Here is a 15,815-nt window from a genome sequence, read left to right on the forward strand (position 1 = left end):
CAGCACTGCTTTTTCCAGAGGTGATAGGACTTCCTTACGAAGCAGCCTGATATTCAGCACCCTGAGTCACATGAACCAACACTCCAGATACTTCCCATCAGAAGTATTTTTTATATTCCCCTTTCACATTATATTCCCCTTCCACATTTCATCCCACTGTTACCCATCCAGGATGCACCTGGTCCTTACAAGATGCTCAGAGGGAGTTTCTTTCTGAGCTAAAGCTGTTCCACAGCCACAATGGTTGATGTGCATCACAAAGTGAGCACCACACACACAAGTTCAGAGGCTAAGACTCCAAGTCCCATCAAGCGCAGCTTTAAGACACTGAAGGAACTCAGTTGGAACATTTAGGGCAGAGCACTCTCTCATCTACGGAAATTCAAGCTTTGGCCTTTTCTGTTCTTACTTAAGAAGTGCATCTCCTTTTATTCACAGCCAATTTAAGCGCTTCAGAAATGCCCAAAGCCTTGCACCACATTAAGCAAAGCCGCCTTCAAAACAGTAGTTGATGCTATGAATTTTGGGTCCCAGAAGAGGATTAAGGATCTGACTCATCTGAGCCAACATTTGTGCTTATCAGTTGCAACTCCAGTATCTTCAGTGGAGTTGTACCAGTTTTCAAGAGGGGGAAAAAAAAAATCAGGCCTCAAGTGCTCATCATGTCAACGAACACAGAACCATCCTTACCCATACGTTAGCATAATTATCTCCTGCACTCTTAGTTCTGATTTTCAAAGAGGACTCTACTCCCATTCATCCTGATTCACAAACAAAATGTAATGCTTGTAATGACTGCTCTCATCCCGGGCAAACGAAAACCTCACTTTGCAGCAAGGAGTGAAATCAGACTACAAGCTGATCTATCGAGGTTAAACGTCACCGGCTCTGTTTATGAATGCAAAACACCGTCTTATGAATGCAGAACACTGCCATACGCTTTCGATCAAAATGGTGACAGTTAATAAGAGCAGCCTGAAACTTCTGAAAATAAATCCAACGTAATCAAATACTCACCGCTACACAAATTACAGAAGGCAAGCTGAGAGCAGAATATCAACATATCATTTCTTCAGGAAGCTTCAAGTTTCCTAGCTAGTTAAAGAGCCCCAAACCCAGACACACTTTTTCTATATAAGCTGTTCTTCCACTCAGCCTTTGATGTTCTTTGCTGCTGATAAAATATTTTTTACTGGATGCTGGCACACTGGCAGCAAGCAAACCCTAGCAGTTTTGCCACTGATTCCACTTGGGTGAGTAACTTGCTGTCCTTTATAGTATCCACTTTACATCTTTGGAAAAGGGAGAGAGAACTCGAGATCAATCTTACAAGGGAAAGATGGAATATAAATGCCAATTATTGTCATAATCCAAGTCTTACAAAAGGCACTGACCTCTGACTAAGCACAGGGCTGGCAGCCAGGTACTTCTGAATTCTGCTCCAGGCCCAGACTGATTCACACTGACACCTTATCTGTCTAACCCTAACGTTCCCTACTTCCACAATGAGGGCTTCCTGCTATTGTTGCAATTCTCCAGCAACGAGGCAGGAATTCAAACTCTGAGGCTGGATTCAAGGGCACAAGGAGGGATGGGCAGGACTGACACACACAGAGAAAAGCCCAAGTGGCAGCTGAGCACCGAACCAGGGCCCAAAGCCCAAAACTGTGCCAAGAGCAAAGGAGGAGTCCCTAAATTTGGGAGCCAAAGACCAAACATAAACTCCGTAACAGAATCAGGGCAGGATGCGTGTGGTTGAGTTACACAGTTAAACAAATCTCTCAACACAGTGAATATTTTTCTGTAACTCACAGGAAGAAACAGAATTATTGTGGTAAAAAAATTAAAAAAAAATAGAATAAAACACCACTACCAACTGAGACATGGGTCTAACCTAGACATGGGCCTACCTAACATGGGCCTAACCTGGACATGGGCCTAACCAACATGAGGCTAATCTAGACATGGGTCTAAACTGGCAAATCCCCCTTTTTTTTTTTTTTGCTATCAGATTTACAGGGGTAGATACAATGTCATCTTCTATTTCCTGTCTATTTTGGCCACTCCTGTATTAAAAACATGAAAATCTCGGAAACTTTCTGTATCAGGTTTGGTAGTTGGAATATCTGAATACTGGAAACACCTTTCCAGAGACCAAGGGACAAGAAATCAATACTGTGCTAATTTTTGAGACTGAGAGCTCACAGAAAGGGACTGGCCTTTGGACAAGATGAAATGACGTGTTCCAAGGCCCAAAAGCATTCTGCAGGAAGGCAGACCAAGCGACTGGCCAAAATATGAGCATTTCTCACCCCATGGTCATCCTACATGGTCCATCTGTAGCATTAGATATGACAAGGTGTAGGACATGCTTTAAAAGATACCATCACCAGATGTGCTCTTCCACATCTTAAGAGAAAGAGATGCTCTGAAGTATTATCACAGGCACCTGCGTTCTCCCTCAGGATTCATCACTAGCAGTAACAATTAACAACTTCCTTAAAAGAAAAACACTGTTAGTTCAGAAAACTAAAGTAAAAAACCAGCAAATACCTAAAATTTACCTACCCCTAATTTTGTGTTCAACTACAAAGCAATTTTTTCCCCCCACTAGAAAACAGCCTGCAATCATAGTTTTACTGGGATTCAGCCTTAGTGAAGACAGACATTATACTTGGAGAACAACTCAGACATAGCTTACCAGCAGCTCCTTGAAGAATATAAATCCTAATGGCAAAAACATGGGCTTTTGGCTACATTTGCTTCCATATTAGAGTTTTACTTAAAAGCATTTTAAAAAGAAACACACATCCTATTAATGCTCTTAAAGTAACAGACATCTCTCATGTAGTCCAGATCCAAGCTAGGGAGATTTTTTCTCATATGACATTGAGAAGACATAGTTTGCATTCTCATAATAAATCCAAATCTTTACACCCTAGTCAGAGCAGGAGGAGAACACCTCAAGACACAAGTCCTGAGGGTGCAGATGCCTGAGGGAGAGTGAACTGACTTCCCAGCACACAACAAGAAAAATGGGTCCCTTCCAGCATGGGATATTTTATGATTTTAGATCCCTGCAGCATGGGCTGGTCCTGCTCTTCTCCCCTCCTGCATAGCTTGGGGGAAATCTCCACAAACCTGTTCAGTTCACTAACTTAGCAAGAAAATAAACTAACCAACCAACCCATAGCTACTTTTCTTGTATGGGTAAGTGAGCTGATTTAGCCTAGAGAAGGCTCTGATGTTTGCTATCACCAACCCAACAAATGGGGATGGGTCAATTTGGCCAAAAGCAGAGGAAGGCACACAAGGAACAAGATTTCTTTTAGTCCCTGTTAGCTTGGGTTAGCTGCCTGTGAAACTGTGGATTAAGTCATCTGGTTCATCTTAAAAGTAAAACTAAAGGCTCAGACAAGACATTCTTTCAGTTACGGAAGCTTAAAATGTCAACTGAACATTTCTACAGCCACCAGCTATTTACACCACACCTTGTTGTGACGAGAGATGAAGACAGCACGTTAGCTGAAGCCTTTCACCAAGGTTTAATTAATGTGCTTTGTGTCACATTTCAGGGAAGCTAGACAGTCACCACAGCTCAGCCGTACGGTGACTTTCCACGCCACCATAATCCAATGGCTGTTCTTCAGGGCATGCCAATTTTGAGATCATTCACATACTTGTTCTTTTTCTTTGTGCTGTTTTTCCTAACTGATGACAAGACTTCAGCCCAGTCCTTTTTTTCATCTGCATTACTCACCCTGATTTTCTTTCCACTCAGCAGGCTTTTACTCACTCCCAAAACAGCTCTGTCATTGCTGGCAGTTAGATCCATAAGCACCAGCCTGACAATTCAGGTAAACTTTAAGTGGCAATGCTAAAACTGCCCAGTTCCATCCAAAATCATATTTTGAGAGAGATCTTGAAACATGCAACATAAATGCTGATGGCCAGATCTTACCATTAATTAATCTATATCATTGTGATCCTGTGAGGTACAAGTGCTGAGGTACAACTTCTTCATATATTTATGAAGAAACCAATACAGATATACTTGCATTAGTGACAGCAGGACTTAGTTTCAGATAAATAAATAATTATTTTGAGACCAAAATCAAGATTCTTGTGTTCACATCATGCCTCAAATTCCTCTCAAGTACTCACTCTCATCCAACTGGAGATAAAAATTAGGTAGGTGAAATGGTAATTGCAGCCAGCTGCCTACTTTGCTCTTCTGACAGAGAATGCTGCCCCAGGGTATGGATAACCAAACTACCCTCTAACCATGGCAGTTCTAAGCCTGATTTATTAATGTAAACCAACTTTAATTTCAGCTTGTTTTAAAACCCTGGCCTGAAAATTGAATGCCTCAGATAGTGCTTTATAACCTACTTCACCTCTGTTGGAGAGGTGAGCACACAACTGGGGGCAGTTGCTATATCAGCTCTTTCATTTTTATCTTATTCAGTATCTGAGTTAAACTCTTAAGCTATTGCTTATTACTTTGAAGAAACTCTTTCCTGCTTAGAGGGCTCATCAAAACAAATTGCAGACTGCATCCTAGCTCTGATCTTCACCATAGATTTGGTAGTTGTATTCCTGCTCTACATGGCCCATGCATGTATTTTTTTTTGAATAGTCACTACAAGCAGATACACAAAATGGGTCATCGTTTCACAATGGACTATAGGCTGGGGGATGTGCTACTACTCTGTTTTTCTAATGACTTTTCTTTTTAAAAAGATATCTATGGTTCAATCTGGAAACTTTAAACTGAATTGGGTCATCTTGGGCCACTTCCTCTAATTTAATACTTTCCAACCCCCTCCAAATAGCTTCACCCCAGCTTTCACCCAGTCAGAAATCATTCACCTATACTTATATTGCATTCTTGATGACTGTATTAACTGCACATACACTGGAATCAATCAAAAAAGCAGCTCCCTTTCTGATGGGGGTGGCAGCTGATTAACACCACACGTCAATGTGCCACAGTGATTCCAGAAAGCAGCAGAATAATGTGACATCCTACTAAAACTGCACAGGGGCAGAACACACCTAATATCTGGCTAAAGCACGGGAAATTTAGACTATATAATTCATTGCTTGGAAGTCTGTTAGAAGTCTGATTCAAAGTTAAGGCTGCCAGAGTGTCCTCGTGTTCATACAAAGCACAGAGGAGCTCTAAGATCACTCTGCAGACTAAATTACCAGCATAATAAAGATGCACGGGGCAGTGCGGCCTTACCTCCAGATTTCTCTCCTGCTGTGAACTAGATCTTTAAAATCTCAAGTGCTGGCTATTTAATACTGAAATCCAACATATTTCCAGCTAAAACAAAGAAGAGAAGGAGACTCAGGGCATTGTCAACAGGGTAAGAAACCACTAGTTTCGAGTGGAAGACTAAGTCACCAGCAACAGAAAATAACTAATTAATGGTTGTGTCAAGAAGCCTGCTTGAAGTACATTGGTAGTTCAATTTCCAATACAAACCATCCTTTTGTCAGCTGCTACTCTTTGCTGTGACTATAGAGAAGTCTATGGTTGCACTGGCACTTTCACTATGAATGTCCATGTGCTAGCTGAATTATCTTCACCCTTGAAATAACCCATCTGGGACAACTCTGACTGCATTCACGGCAGCCCACTTTCTTGATTCTGTTCTTCAAGGCAGGATTTCTCTTCCTAACTCAGTCTGACAGAAGGTACAATCAGCAGGCAAGAGGTCAAAGCACCTCAAGAATCTGATTGCCACTGGACAAGCATTTAGTCATGCCTACAAGAGGTATGGGGAACAGTGATATAGGACTTTTCAGTGAGAGAGATGGATGACAGCACAGTACAGGACAAGCCGCTCCTTTCAGCCTGACAAGCTTCAAACTTTGAATTCATTTGCTTATTTATTGAAGAGAACAGGAAGGATACCAATTACATTCCAGATTCAATAAGACACTTAAAAGAACGAACTAATGGGCTCAAATTCGAGCATGAGATTTAGACAACTTCACTAGGAGGCACAATTCAGCAATTGTGGCTTCAACCAACACATTTAATGCTATTTTTTTTGTTTGGTTGGTTGTTTTTTTGCCTTTGCTATACAACTTACAGAGCTTACTCATCTCCTTTCACCAAGTCTGTGGTGGTGCTCAAATCTCTTAAACAGCTCTTAAACATCCCTCTACTTTGCTGAGGAGATGTATGGAGAACTCCAGCTTTTAATGGTACCCATTCTCCGATCAAGCACTGCATGATTTTCCTTCTCTTTCAGTTACACAAAAGTAGAAGTAGAAATAAAGCATCAACCAGACCAAGCAAAGAACTTAATGCTACTGTTCGCTGGTCTAAACATCAAGCAAATACCAAACCAGTAGAACTATCCAGCTTAGCAAACTGCTGATTATCACTGCAACCATTTATCTGCTCTTTCCAGACAAACTAATAGAAAAATATCTCTCAAGATACCATCTTTCTGTTTTGTTTTTAGCTTGTACTTACACTACTGGAAAAGTTCTGAGCATACTTTACATGGGGATGGGACGTTATAAAGCCTCTTGGGGGTCTTCAGTGTTATTCACCATTCTGTAAGACACAAGAGATATAAAAACGTTAGATATTTCTGTGAAAGACAGATTGACTTCTTGTGATCTGGTTTACAATTATACAACCAGCTTACAGAGGGCAACCTTCTGGCAGTTTCACCACGCAGCAGCCCCAAATCACTTCACATGCCAGTAGGAACAACAAAGATAGGCTCTGAAGGATTCTTCTCCATCACCCAAATCCACCTTCTGTTGAAAGTGATGTATATCAACCACTAAATAAAAACACGGTTAAGGAAAACGCTCCCTGGAACCACTGAATTTTCTTCTTTCAATTTCTATGTTTTACTCTGTGAACCGTTAAAGCCTCGTCTGTTTTCTTCCCTTTGTCTTCTGTAGAAGCTTTGCCCTGGTTTGCAGCAGACCCACGGTCTTAAAGCCTGGTAAATAATCCTTTGTACCCAACCACCCTATGGACTGCAGTGACTCATGTTACACATGAACGCTTTACAGATCTAAACAAGGCCAACCAGATGAGGATTCTGAGCTTGTGTACACCAAACAGATTAAAACCTGGAAATGATGACTCACATTACTCTTGATAATCTGTAAATAATCCAGATCCATATAATCTATATCATCTATATAATCACAGACATATGCTTCAATGCACTTGGAAGATTCCTAAGGAGAAAGTTGATGTCTGGTAGCGTAATCAGTCCACAGACAAAAATTTAAATTACAATTGATTTCTTTTGGCCACAAGTAAATTAATCTGTGCAATCATTTAGCCTTATGACAGTTACCTACCCTTTTAACTCACAAAAGCTATTAAAAGGATTATTTGGCTAACATCCGCAAAGAGCTCAGAAGACAGGTACTATGTTCCGAAAAGGAATGACCTAATAGAAATTTCTTCAGCTATCACTGCTGATGTCTTTCTCCACAAACTAACACAGACTGAAAGTGCTTCGAAAGTCAAACTATTAACCGACGGGGAAGAGAAAGGCTGGATATGAGATCCAGGCAGATGTGGAGAGATCTAGAGAGATTATTTACACTTCAGGCTCTGGGTTTACGTGAGCTGGAATAAAAAGCAATTGGGTAGGGAAGCAAGGGGATTTACATGGAATAGTTCACTCTGCTCCAACAAGGGTTTGTCTGCAATATTAGCACCCAAGCCTCATGGCTGGACACTCCTTGGCTCTTCTCGATGTTAAATGTGGTCCAAATGCTACAGCAAGGATCTTCCTTTATCTCACCCGAGGACCTGCTGAAGGCTGTGGGGAAGAACTGCACCTCTTCTAGATGGAGCCCACTGGGCGTACGCAGCCTACGCCAGGCTCACGAGGTACACGCTGCATTATTTATGAGAGGTTTTGATTTTCTGGTGAAAAACTCGGGACAATAAGCTTTTCCAGAAGGAGCAGCAGGCAGCTTCTGGCCACCACCTTCCAGCAGGGCTTTAAAGCTTTCCCCACAGTTGCTCACACCCAGGTTGGCAAAGGCACGAGCTGGGTGTTTTCAGGGAGGGGAGCTGGCTGCTGCCACTTCCAAACCAATTCATTTGGCCCACATCTAGGTCTCGAGCTGCCTTCTCGCTCTCCAGGAAAGGAGGCTGCCAAGAGCAAGGTCGCAGACAAGATGCGTGGTCCCAGCGGACCACAGGTCACGTACCATGGTCTGGGAGAGGAACCTTGACACGGGAAAACTGATGGATGGAAAAGACAAACACGCAGGTCCCTTGCAGTCTCAGCCACCCAAACCCTTTTAAAGATAGCTCTACACCAAAACACTTCTCGGTTAAATCTGTTAGCAGTATTTAAAACATTTTCCCTGAAGCAGTCACAAAAAAAAATAATAATGAGATCATGCAGTTGACTTATTGCCAATTTTTGAGTTTAATACAGAGAACTGTTTTGTTTTCCAAAGAGGAACAAATTAGATTTAAATATATACAAACTTTCTGAAGGTCAGAGAGGCTAGTGATAGAGAACTGGATTCCGCAGAGAAAGACGGGCTTTGAGGGCGAGGAGTGTGGAAGGAGCAGAGAACAAAACCCACAAAGGAAAGAAAAGATCACCTTCCATCATCATGAAACACGGCATTAAACTGGAACACGAGGGGATGAGATACAGAGAGCCAAAGAAAAGGCTGCAGTAACTCAGGTGTGAGATGACAAAGGTAGGACAATGATTTTAGTGATGCTAATGGAAGGAACAAAAAAAAAAAGGAAGGTACAGGCTTCAGATGTTATAAATGAAGAGCTATTAGGATCCAGCCCAGATCTGGGATGTGAACAGAGCAGGGAGAAGGAACTTTTCCAAGCTACTCCAGATCTGTGAGGGCAGATAAAAAGGATGCTCGAATTTCAGCAGAAATAACCAAGAGAGAGCTCACAAGAAAATATGAGGCAGTCACAATTTTTGCTCCTTTAGAGGTTGAGGTGGCACTGTTGCAGTCTGGATGCAATCGTAAATTCTCACAGACAAAGCCACACTGCAAGGCAGGTCAGGGAATCCTCAGGTCTGCCTCGGCAGCTGGAATTGCAAAAGCAAATGAAATTAAACAAAAAGGAGAAGAAACCAGCGTTTCCGACATCTGCTGCCAGAACAGAAGGGCAGCTTTTGAAAAGGGTTACAAAGGGTCTTAGGCTCAACGGTGATCTGAAGCTTGGTGGTACAGAAATACCCTGCTCTCCCTGCACCCCTATTAAGGGTTAAATAAAATGGCTTTGTGATTTCAGACAAGGAACAATCCCTCACCTCGAATTTTAGGGAAAAAATTCAGCCCAAAACAGCGTAACTTCCACCTCCACCACCAAATGATGATTGTAAGATCATCAATACTCTTCTGCTCGGTCTAATTTAGCATCAAGCAAAGCACCAAACCAGGCTTAATCCCAGCACAGGTGTCACCGCAATCCACGGCTGATATGCAAGCACGAACACACAAACCTTTGCCCTTCTCGCATTATTCATTAAATACATTATCTGCTAACCCAGGGATAACACACTACCTGTTCCCCTTCCTTCCTGGGGCAGACAATAAAAAAAATTCAATATTAATATGGAAATCATGGCCACAGTTGTAGAATCGGTTGTAATGAACAATCCTGTCCCCGGCTTAAGTTGCTATAAAGGCAGCTTAAATTTACAATGGATGAGTCTTCGTGGCAATCTGTTTTTCAGATATTAAAAATCTCATTTTCTCGGTGCCAAGGACAAGTGGATGTGTGAAGCAGTGGAGTATCAACTCTGCATTTGTCTCACTTGACATGAAATCATTCTCATTTTAGTTTAGATTTTTAATACATTCTTGGGATCCACTTCAGTTTTCTTCATTTCTCACTGTATGCAATTAGATGTTTTGAAGAACAGTTCACCCTGATCCACCACACTCTGCAGAGGCAAGGAAGTCACTTGGTAAAGATGAGGCTCATATCACTTATTTGGAAAAGAAATTGATTTTCCTTTTTAATTTCTGAGTGAGTCACATAGTAAAAAATAACGGCACCGCTTTGTACTTCACTAATACCTCCCTCAGTAAGTTCTTAAAAAAGGCTTTACAAATAAATTAAGAGCCTTCTGTCCTTGGGAAAGAGAAACATCACCATTTTGTCAAAGTAAAATATGGACAGAGGGGCTAAATCCCGGGCTTCCAGCCACCCAGGAGAGCATCAGTGGTGAGGACAGAGGCCCCAGGACTGTTATGCTACCAGCTACTGACCTGCTGAAGAACCAAGTTTCATCTTGCTCATAAACCTGATTGTTGAATGGTGAAGGAAAGGAGAAATGATGAGTGGCTGTGTGCGTTTCTACAGATGTGGGCCACTTCATTTCAGCCAATTCTCCCTCTCTTTGCTGATGTCAATGTAAGCAACACAAACCTGTTACTGGCTTAATTCCTGTCCAAAAGACATCTTGCCTCAAAGGCAGCAAGAGACCAAGGAACCATCACACCCTTTACAGTTCATTCTAATGGTTAATCACCCTCCCCATTGAAAATTGGGGCTTGATTTCTACTTTGAACCTGTCTGGCTTCAGATGCCAGACAATAGCTCCTGTTAAGCCTTTCTTTGCTAGCTTAGAGTCGTTTATTCTTGGGATACGTTCAGACAGGCTATTGTTTATCCAGGCTTTTAAAACTCCAGGTACTGCGTTTGTATCAAAACTTAAAATTCATCTGGGTGCGTGTACAAAAGTAGGACTAACGTCCAAAATACTAAAGCTAATCTAGGACTCTCTAGCCCATTTTCCCAAAATAGGCCTATTAGAAAAAAAAAAAAAATGCTCTGCCATATGACTCGAGGATGTGTTACATTTGTGCCCTGGAAAGCAAGGTTAAGAACCTTCTCTAAGACCTGTCACCTCCCTGAGCATGAGCTGCGGCTCGGCAGCATGCAGCATCCACTTCTACGCGGTCGGCGTTGCCTTTTAGGTCTCTAGGGTCGAAGTTATTTGAATATTATTGCTCTAAGTTAGTGCATTCATCTGTATCCTAAGCAAGGTGTTGTGCAGACCCTAAGGAAGGTGCACGAGCAGCTCTGGCCAAGCACCACTAAGCAATGCTGCAGCTTTGGGTTACCTCAACGTGCAGTTTGCACAGAAGATGTTGGCTCAGTCACGGGGTAACAAGGCACGAGCTGCCAGGGCAGAGACCTTATCTTAAGGATGTGACCTTCTAATCACAGAAGAGATTGGAAGGGACCTCCCGAGGTCATCCACAGCCCCGCCGTGCTCAAGAAGTTCTACCTAAAACTGGTGCCCAACACCACATCAAGACGGTTTTTTAGTATCTCCAGGCAGAGACTTCACCTCTCTGGGCAACCTGTTTCAGTAAATCAGAAAGAGATCAAAGGGAGCAAGAGAGCGTATTTTCCACAAACAAAAACTACTAAAGAAAGTGCTCAGAAGTTATCTCCAATCACCTCTGCTTTCTTATTGAGACTGTGTTGGGTTTTCTAAGCCCTTTGCTCTATGATGCAGGAGAAAGCATTATTTGGGGATTGTGGTGAGGGAATGGAGGAGCATCCTGCCAAGTTTACAGTAATTTATTTTTTTGACAGGATCCTCTTCTTCCTCAGAACTCTTTAACTGACGGGAAACCACCAAAACAAGCCTTTTCCCCTTTAGAAAACACATGCCTTGATCTTATGATAAAGAAAGCAACAGTTGGTGCACTTAAAAAAAAGAATGTGAGTAAATCATTGCTCCCACAACATGCCCTGCAGCAAAGCTCCACAGAAACAATTGGCTATTATTTCTCTTCCCTTTTCCCTTCCCTATCCCACACAAAAGCAGCACCCTGAACCCAATGTATGGGCTTTGCCCAGCGGGCAAGCTGGAGGCCAGGCTCCATCTTGAAGCAGATCAGAAGCTGCTCCTCTCTTCAAAAAGACTGAAGTCACAAAATCAGTTTCCCAAAAAATCAGCTTCCAGAAAAGCAGGCAACTTGAGCTGTATTTCACTGGAGAGGACCCCAAGCTACTCCAGAAGGCCCAGAGATGCATAAAAGGCAATGCAGCCCAAGCAGAAAGACACCATTTGGTATGTTTTTTTCCTCAACAGCAGTTGTAACATGAAATGCTGCCCTCAAGACCCATCTCCAGACACGTTCCAGCAGACCCCAGGTTCTGTTTCCATTACTGCTTACAAGTAAGTTTTAGGATTTAATGTACCAAGCACCTACGCTGTTATATATCCTGAATTTCAGTACGTTGTCAAAAACCTGCCTGGAACCAGAAGCCAGAATTGAATTAGTCTTGGTGCCTCCAATTACAAGTCGATCCCTATAGGGGAAGGATGACAGCAAGGCACCCACCTTCTGGCTAATAGCGATAGCTGGCAGCTGCTGCAAAGCCTCAGTGATCAAAGAGAGCCCTGATCCACTTAGATCAGTCTGACGGAGCACTGAGATGGACGAGGAAGAGATGGTCAATCACGGGAGAGAATTTAAAGAGAAGGTGGCTCTCAGCTGGGTGGTTCAGTCCAAAGTCTGACCCTGCAGCCGAGCAGAAGCTGTCACAAAGCCACGAACTGCACGGCACGAGGCAGCAAGGAGCAGCAGGAAGCTGCAGGAGCAGCCCAATTCACAGCTAATTCTTGCAAACCTCTAATGAGAAAGACAAACCCTGACGGAGAATCAACATTCAACACGTTTGCACGCCAAAAAGTCCAGACTATACCTTGAACTCTTTGGCTATGTACAGTTACGCACCTTAATCTGGGGAAAACTGGGGATGGGGGATTGCCAAACTCTCGAGTCCAAGCCTGGGCCAGCCATACAATAAACGAGGGGCTCATTGAAAAGAGATCTCAATTAACGCTAATTACCTTAACCGATTTCTGAAGTAGCAACGGATATGCCAACTGACATGAGATCCGACACTGCCAAGTGAAATATGTCTGCACAAAGCAAGCAGACCTCCAGTGCAGGACACAAGCAGCAGAAGTGCTCGCACCGAGCAAAGCATCTCCAGGCATGCCCACGTGCAGCCCCTACCTGGGGTTGTGGCCTTAATAATGCCTCGGTTCAGCTTCTCACCAGCTGGATCTGCTCAAAGGAATTACTACACAGTGTGTTGGGGCAGAATTTGACTTTCCCTTCCACCTCCCGAGGTGCCCTAGGTGCAGGGTTTGGGCACAGGGGAACACCGCAGCCCGACACTGCAACTCGCGGACAGCACGAGGCAGAGCAAGCATGCTGTGCCCAACACTTCATGCTAGGAACAAAAAAGAAACCGTTGTTATTATGGCCTCCAGATCTTCCTTTTTAGCAGAATTCCAGAAATTGCGCTTGGCACCAGGTCACTTGACAGAGGGAGATTAATTGCAGGATAGGGGCACAGCAAACCCTTGGCAGGCGCAGAAAACTGCCAAGAGCCTACGTGAATACCAAAATGCCCAGCGCAAGATGCCTGGATATTCAGCTGAAGTGAGCTGGGAACCTATGCCCAGCTGCTGACCTAATAAAAGAAACCAGGAGTTTATCTGCTGATCAAATATTTCATTTGATCACTAGTACCAGCAAGAGGCATTGAAGAGAAAATCCCTCATTTTTGCATTGCTGCATGGCACAGAAAAGTATCGAGGGGAATGTGGCATCACTTAGCCATAACGAGTTCCTACGTAAAATTAAGAAGCATTAACTCTTTAAAATGCTCCAGATTTTCATCAGGTCCACCTCTAAAGGCTTTATCCACGTGGAGCAGTCAGATCCACTTGCTTTTCCTTGTTCACATGCTGTGCCAGAAAGCCCGTGGGGCCCTCTCACCCCTGCAGAAGTACACGGTCCAGCAGATGCAAGTGCAATATTTTTCTGTCCAAGGCAAAGCGTGCACGCTGGTAGATTTATTCTCTAGAGGCTCCATCTCATTTCGACCCACTGAGTAGTTGAGAAGATACAGAGATGGTTTGAGTCAGCAGACTGGCAGCGAGAATGGTGCTCTGGTTACATCGGTGTCACGAAAACTACAAAAAAATGGGGCGTTTAGCAATGTGCTGTCATCATTTCAGAGCTTGGGAGGCTCTGTTGTTTGGAAAAGCGTGCTGGAAAAGGAATGATACCTGACCATGAAAAGGAGGCTTTTTAGGTGTTTTTCCACGTGGTTACTTATTGCCTGAGTGAAGGAGAGCAAGTGATCAGCAAAGTACGGGGATTCACTGCTACAAGTTTGTCCTGTACAGAAACCTCCCACACTCCGATGCTTCTGTCCAGAAAAGAAATAAATTCCTACACACCTCACCAAACACTCAAGCAAACCTCAAGTCAATGCTCCAGCAGGACACCCTAACAGCAAGCACCTCTCCTTCCCCTGCCCAGGCAGCATCCCCCAAATCGGGATCGTTTCACAGCTCAGTATTTCTGCAAGGTCCTTCTCCTGCCTAACACATTCACGGGGATTTATACAAGCGACTGTCTGGAACCCTGCTTAACAATGCTAATAGCAGAGTTCCAAGAAATCGGTAGTTTGGCAATTATAAATACGGCAATACAGGCTGAAATATGTGCTCCTGCTCGCTAAACCTGTAATCCAAGTTCTCTTTTTTTTTTTTTTTTCCCTCCCCATAATAAGTGGTTTAAATTTAGTACGAGTGATTCACTCAGCGCAGGTTTACGTGGTTTATTTATTTATTTTTCGCACTTGGGATCCATCTTAGATGACATGGAACAGGAAAAGAAGAAAAGTCAGCCCATTAAATGCAGCGCCTGCCCTAATCTTATCATAACTTTATTATTATCTCCTCAACTTGGCAACTTCCTCCTATGAAAACCGGTAGATAACGGGGTGGACACTTACCCAGTGGGTATTCTAGAGCTTCTTTCACTCTAGGTTGGGCTAAGGTTAAAAAAAGATCCATGCCCTGTGGTCTGAAGGCATCCCATCCCAAGACTGCTCTGGCATCACGATCCACGTAGCCCAGCTGAGCAGCACCTTTGCCTTGTAGTAGCCAGACTTTGGGGGCAGAGAGTATGGACCTATTTGTGCATTTTGCTTAAAAACTCATAATCAGAGCATTGGGGAATTTTTAAGTCTCCCTTTTTTGTCTCATCCCTAACTTTGGGGACTTCAGGAACTCGCGATTTTCGCTGCAGACGGAGGAATTAAGGCAGATGTGGGCAGGCTGCACTGGTCAGCGAGCAGCTCAGGGGGAAAATGGGGCTGCTCAGTCTCCATCCTCTTCCTCCTGCCAAAACTAACCCAATACAAGCAGCCGAAAGCTTTGCCTGCAGATGCCCAACTCCAGCAGGTGGCTCGTGACGCATGCAAGGTAACGGGGAAGGAGGTAGGCAGGAGAGCAGATGACAGGGGAAGCTTTGGGACAGCAGCACACAACTGTTACAGCAAAAGTTGGCTAAATATATCCGCAGCACAAAGTAGGTGGGTCAGAACATACCTCCAAGAGAAATCCGTATTTGGAAGCGCAGCCCAAGTGGCAAGCTATAGGTTGAAAGGAGGCAGAAACACGAGCAGAAGGGCTCGAAGCAAGAGCACTTGAAGGATTTGGAGTGTCCCTCCTCCTCCCCCTCCCTCATATATATTCAGGCAAAAGCACAAAGCAAGGCTGAAATGCGAAATAGCCCTTAGGAAAGAGGCCAGAAAACCAAACCTGCAGACGTGAACTGACATCCATGGTCTCAAAAGAAATGATTTAGCAAGCCTGGAACCAAAACCTAGAGCTCTAAGGCTGTATAATGCTAATCCCAAAGTCAAAAATCTAATACCACGAGGACAAGGAGTGGAAAAGTTTTATTACAGAGAATCCTGAAAA

General features: G+C 43.5%; 1 protein-coding gene across 17 annotated transcripts in view; it reads right to left on the bottom strand.

The window, feature by feature from the left end:
- Positions 1-15,815, bottom strand: part of HMBOX1 (homeobox containing 1) — a 105,611-nt gene that overhangs the window by 57,529 nt on the left and 32,267 nt on the right. For 15 of the 17 annotated variants that reach the window (XM_032183587.1, XM_032183582.1, XM_032183576.1 and 12 more), the window contains exon 2: positions 6,497-6,580. In XM_032183587.1, the coding sequence (XP_032039478.1) occupies positions 6,497-6,519 (23 nt within the window). In that variant the 5' untranslated portion in view covers positions 6,520-6,580. Of the gene's footprint in view, positions 1-6,496; positions 6,581-6,674; positions 6,697-15,815 lie in introns of those variants that run through there. The other 2 variants (XM_032183573.1, XM_032183579.1) reach the window with 2 other exon arrangements.

This window comes from Aythya fuligula, chromosome 3 (genome assembly GCF_009819795.1).
Source record: "Aythya fuligula isolate bAytFul2 chromosome 3, bAytFul2.pri, whole genome shotgun sequence".
Classification (NCBI taxonomy): Eukaryota; Metazoa; Chordata; class Aves; order Anseriformes; family Anatidae; genus Aythya; species Aythya fuligula.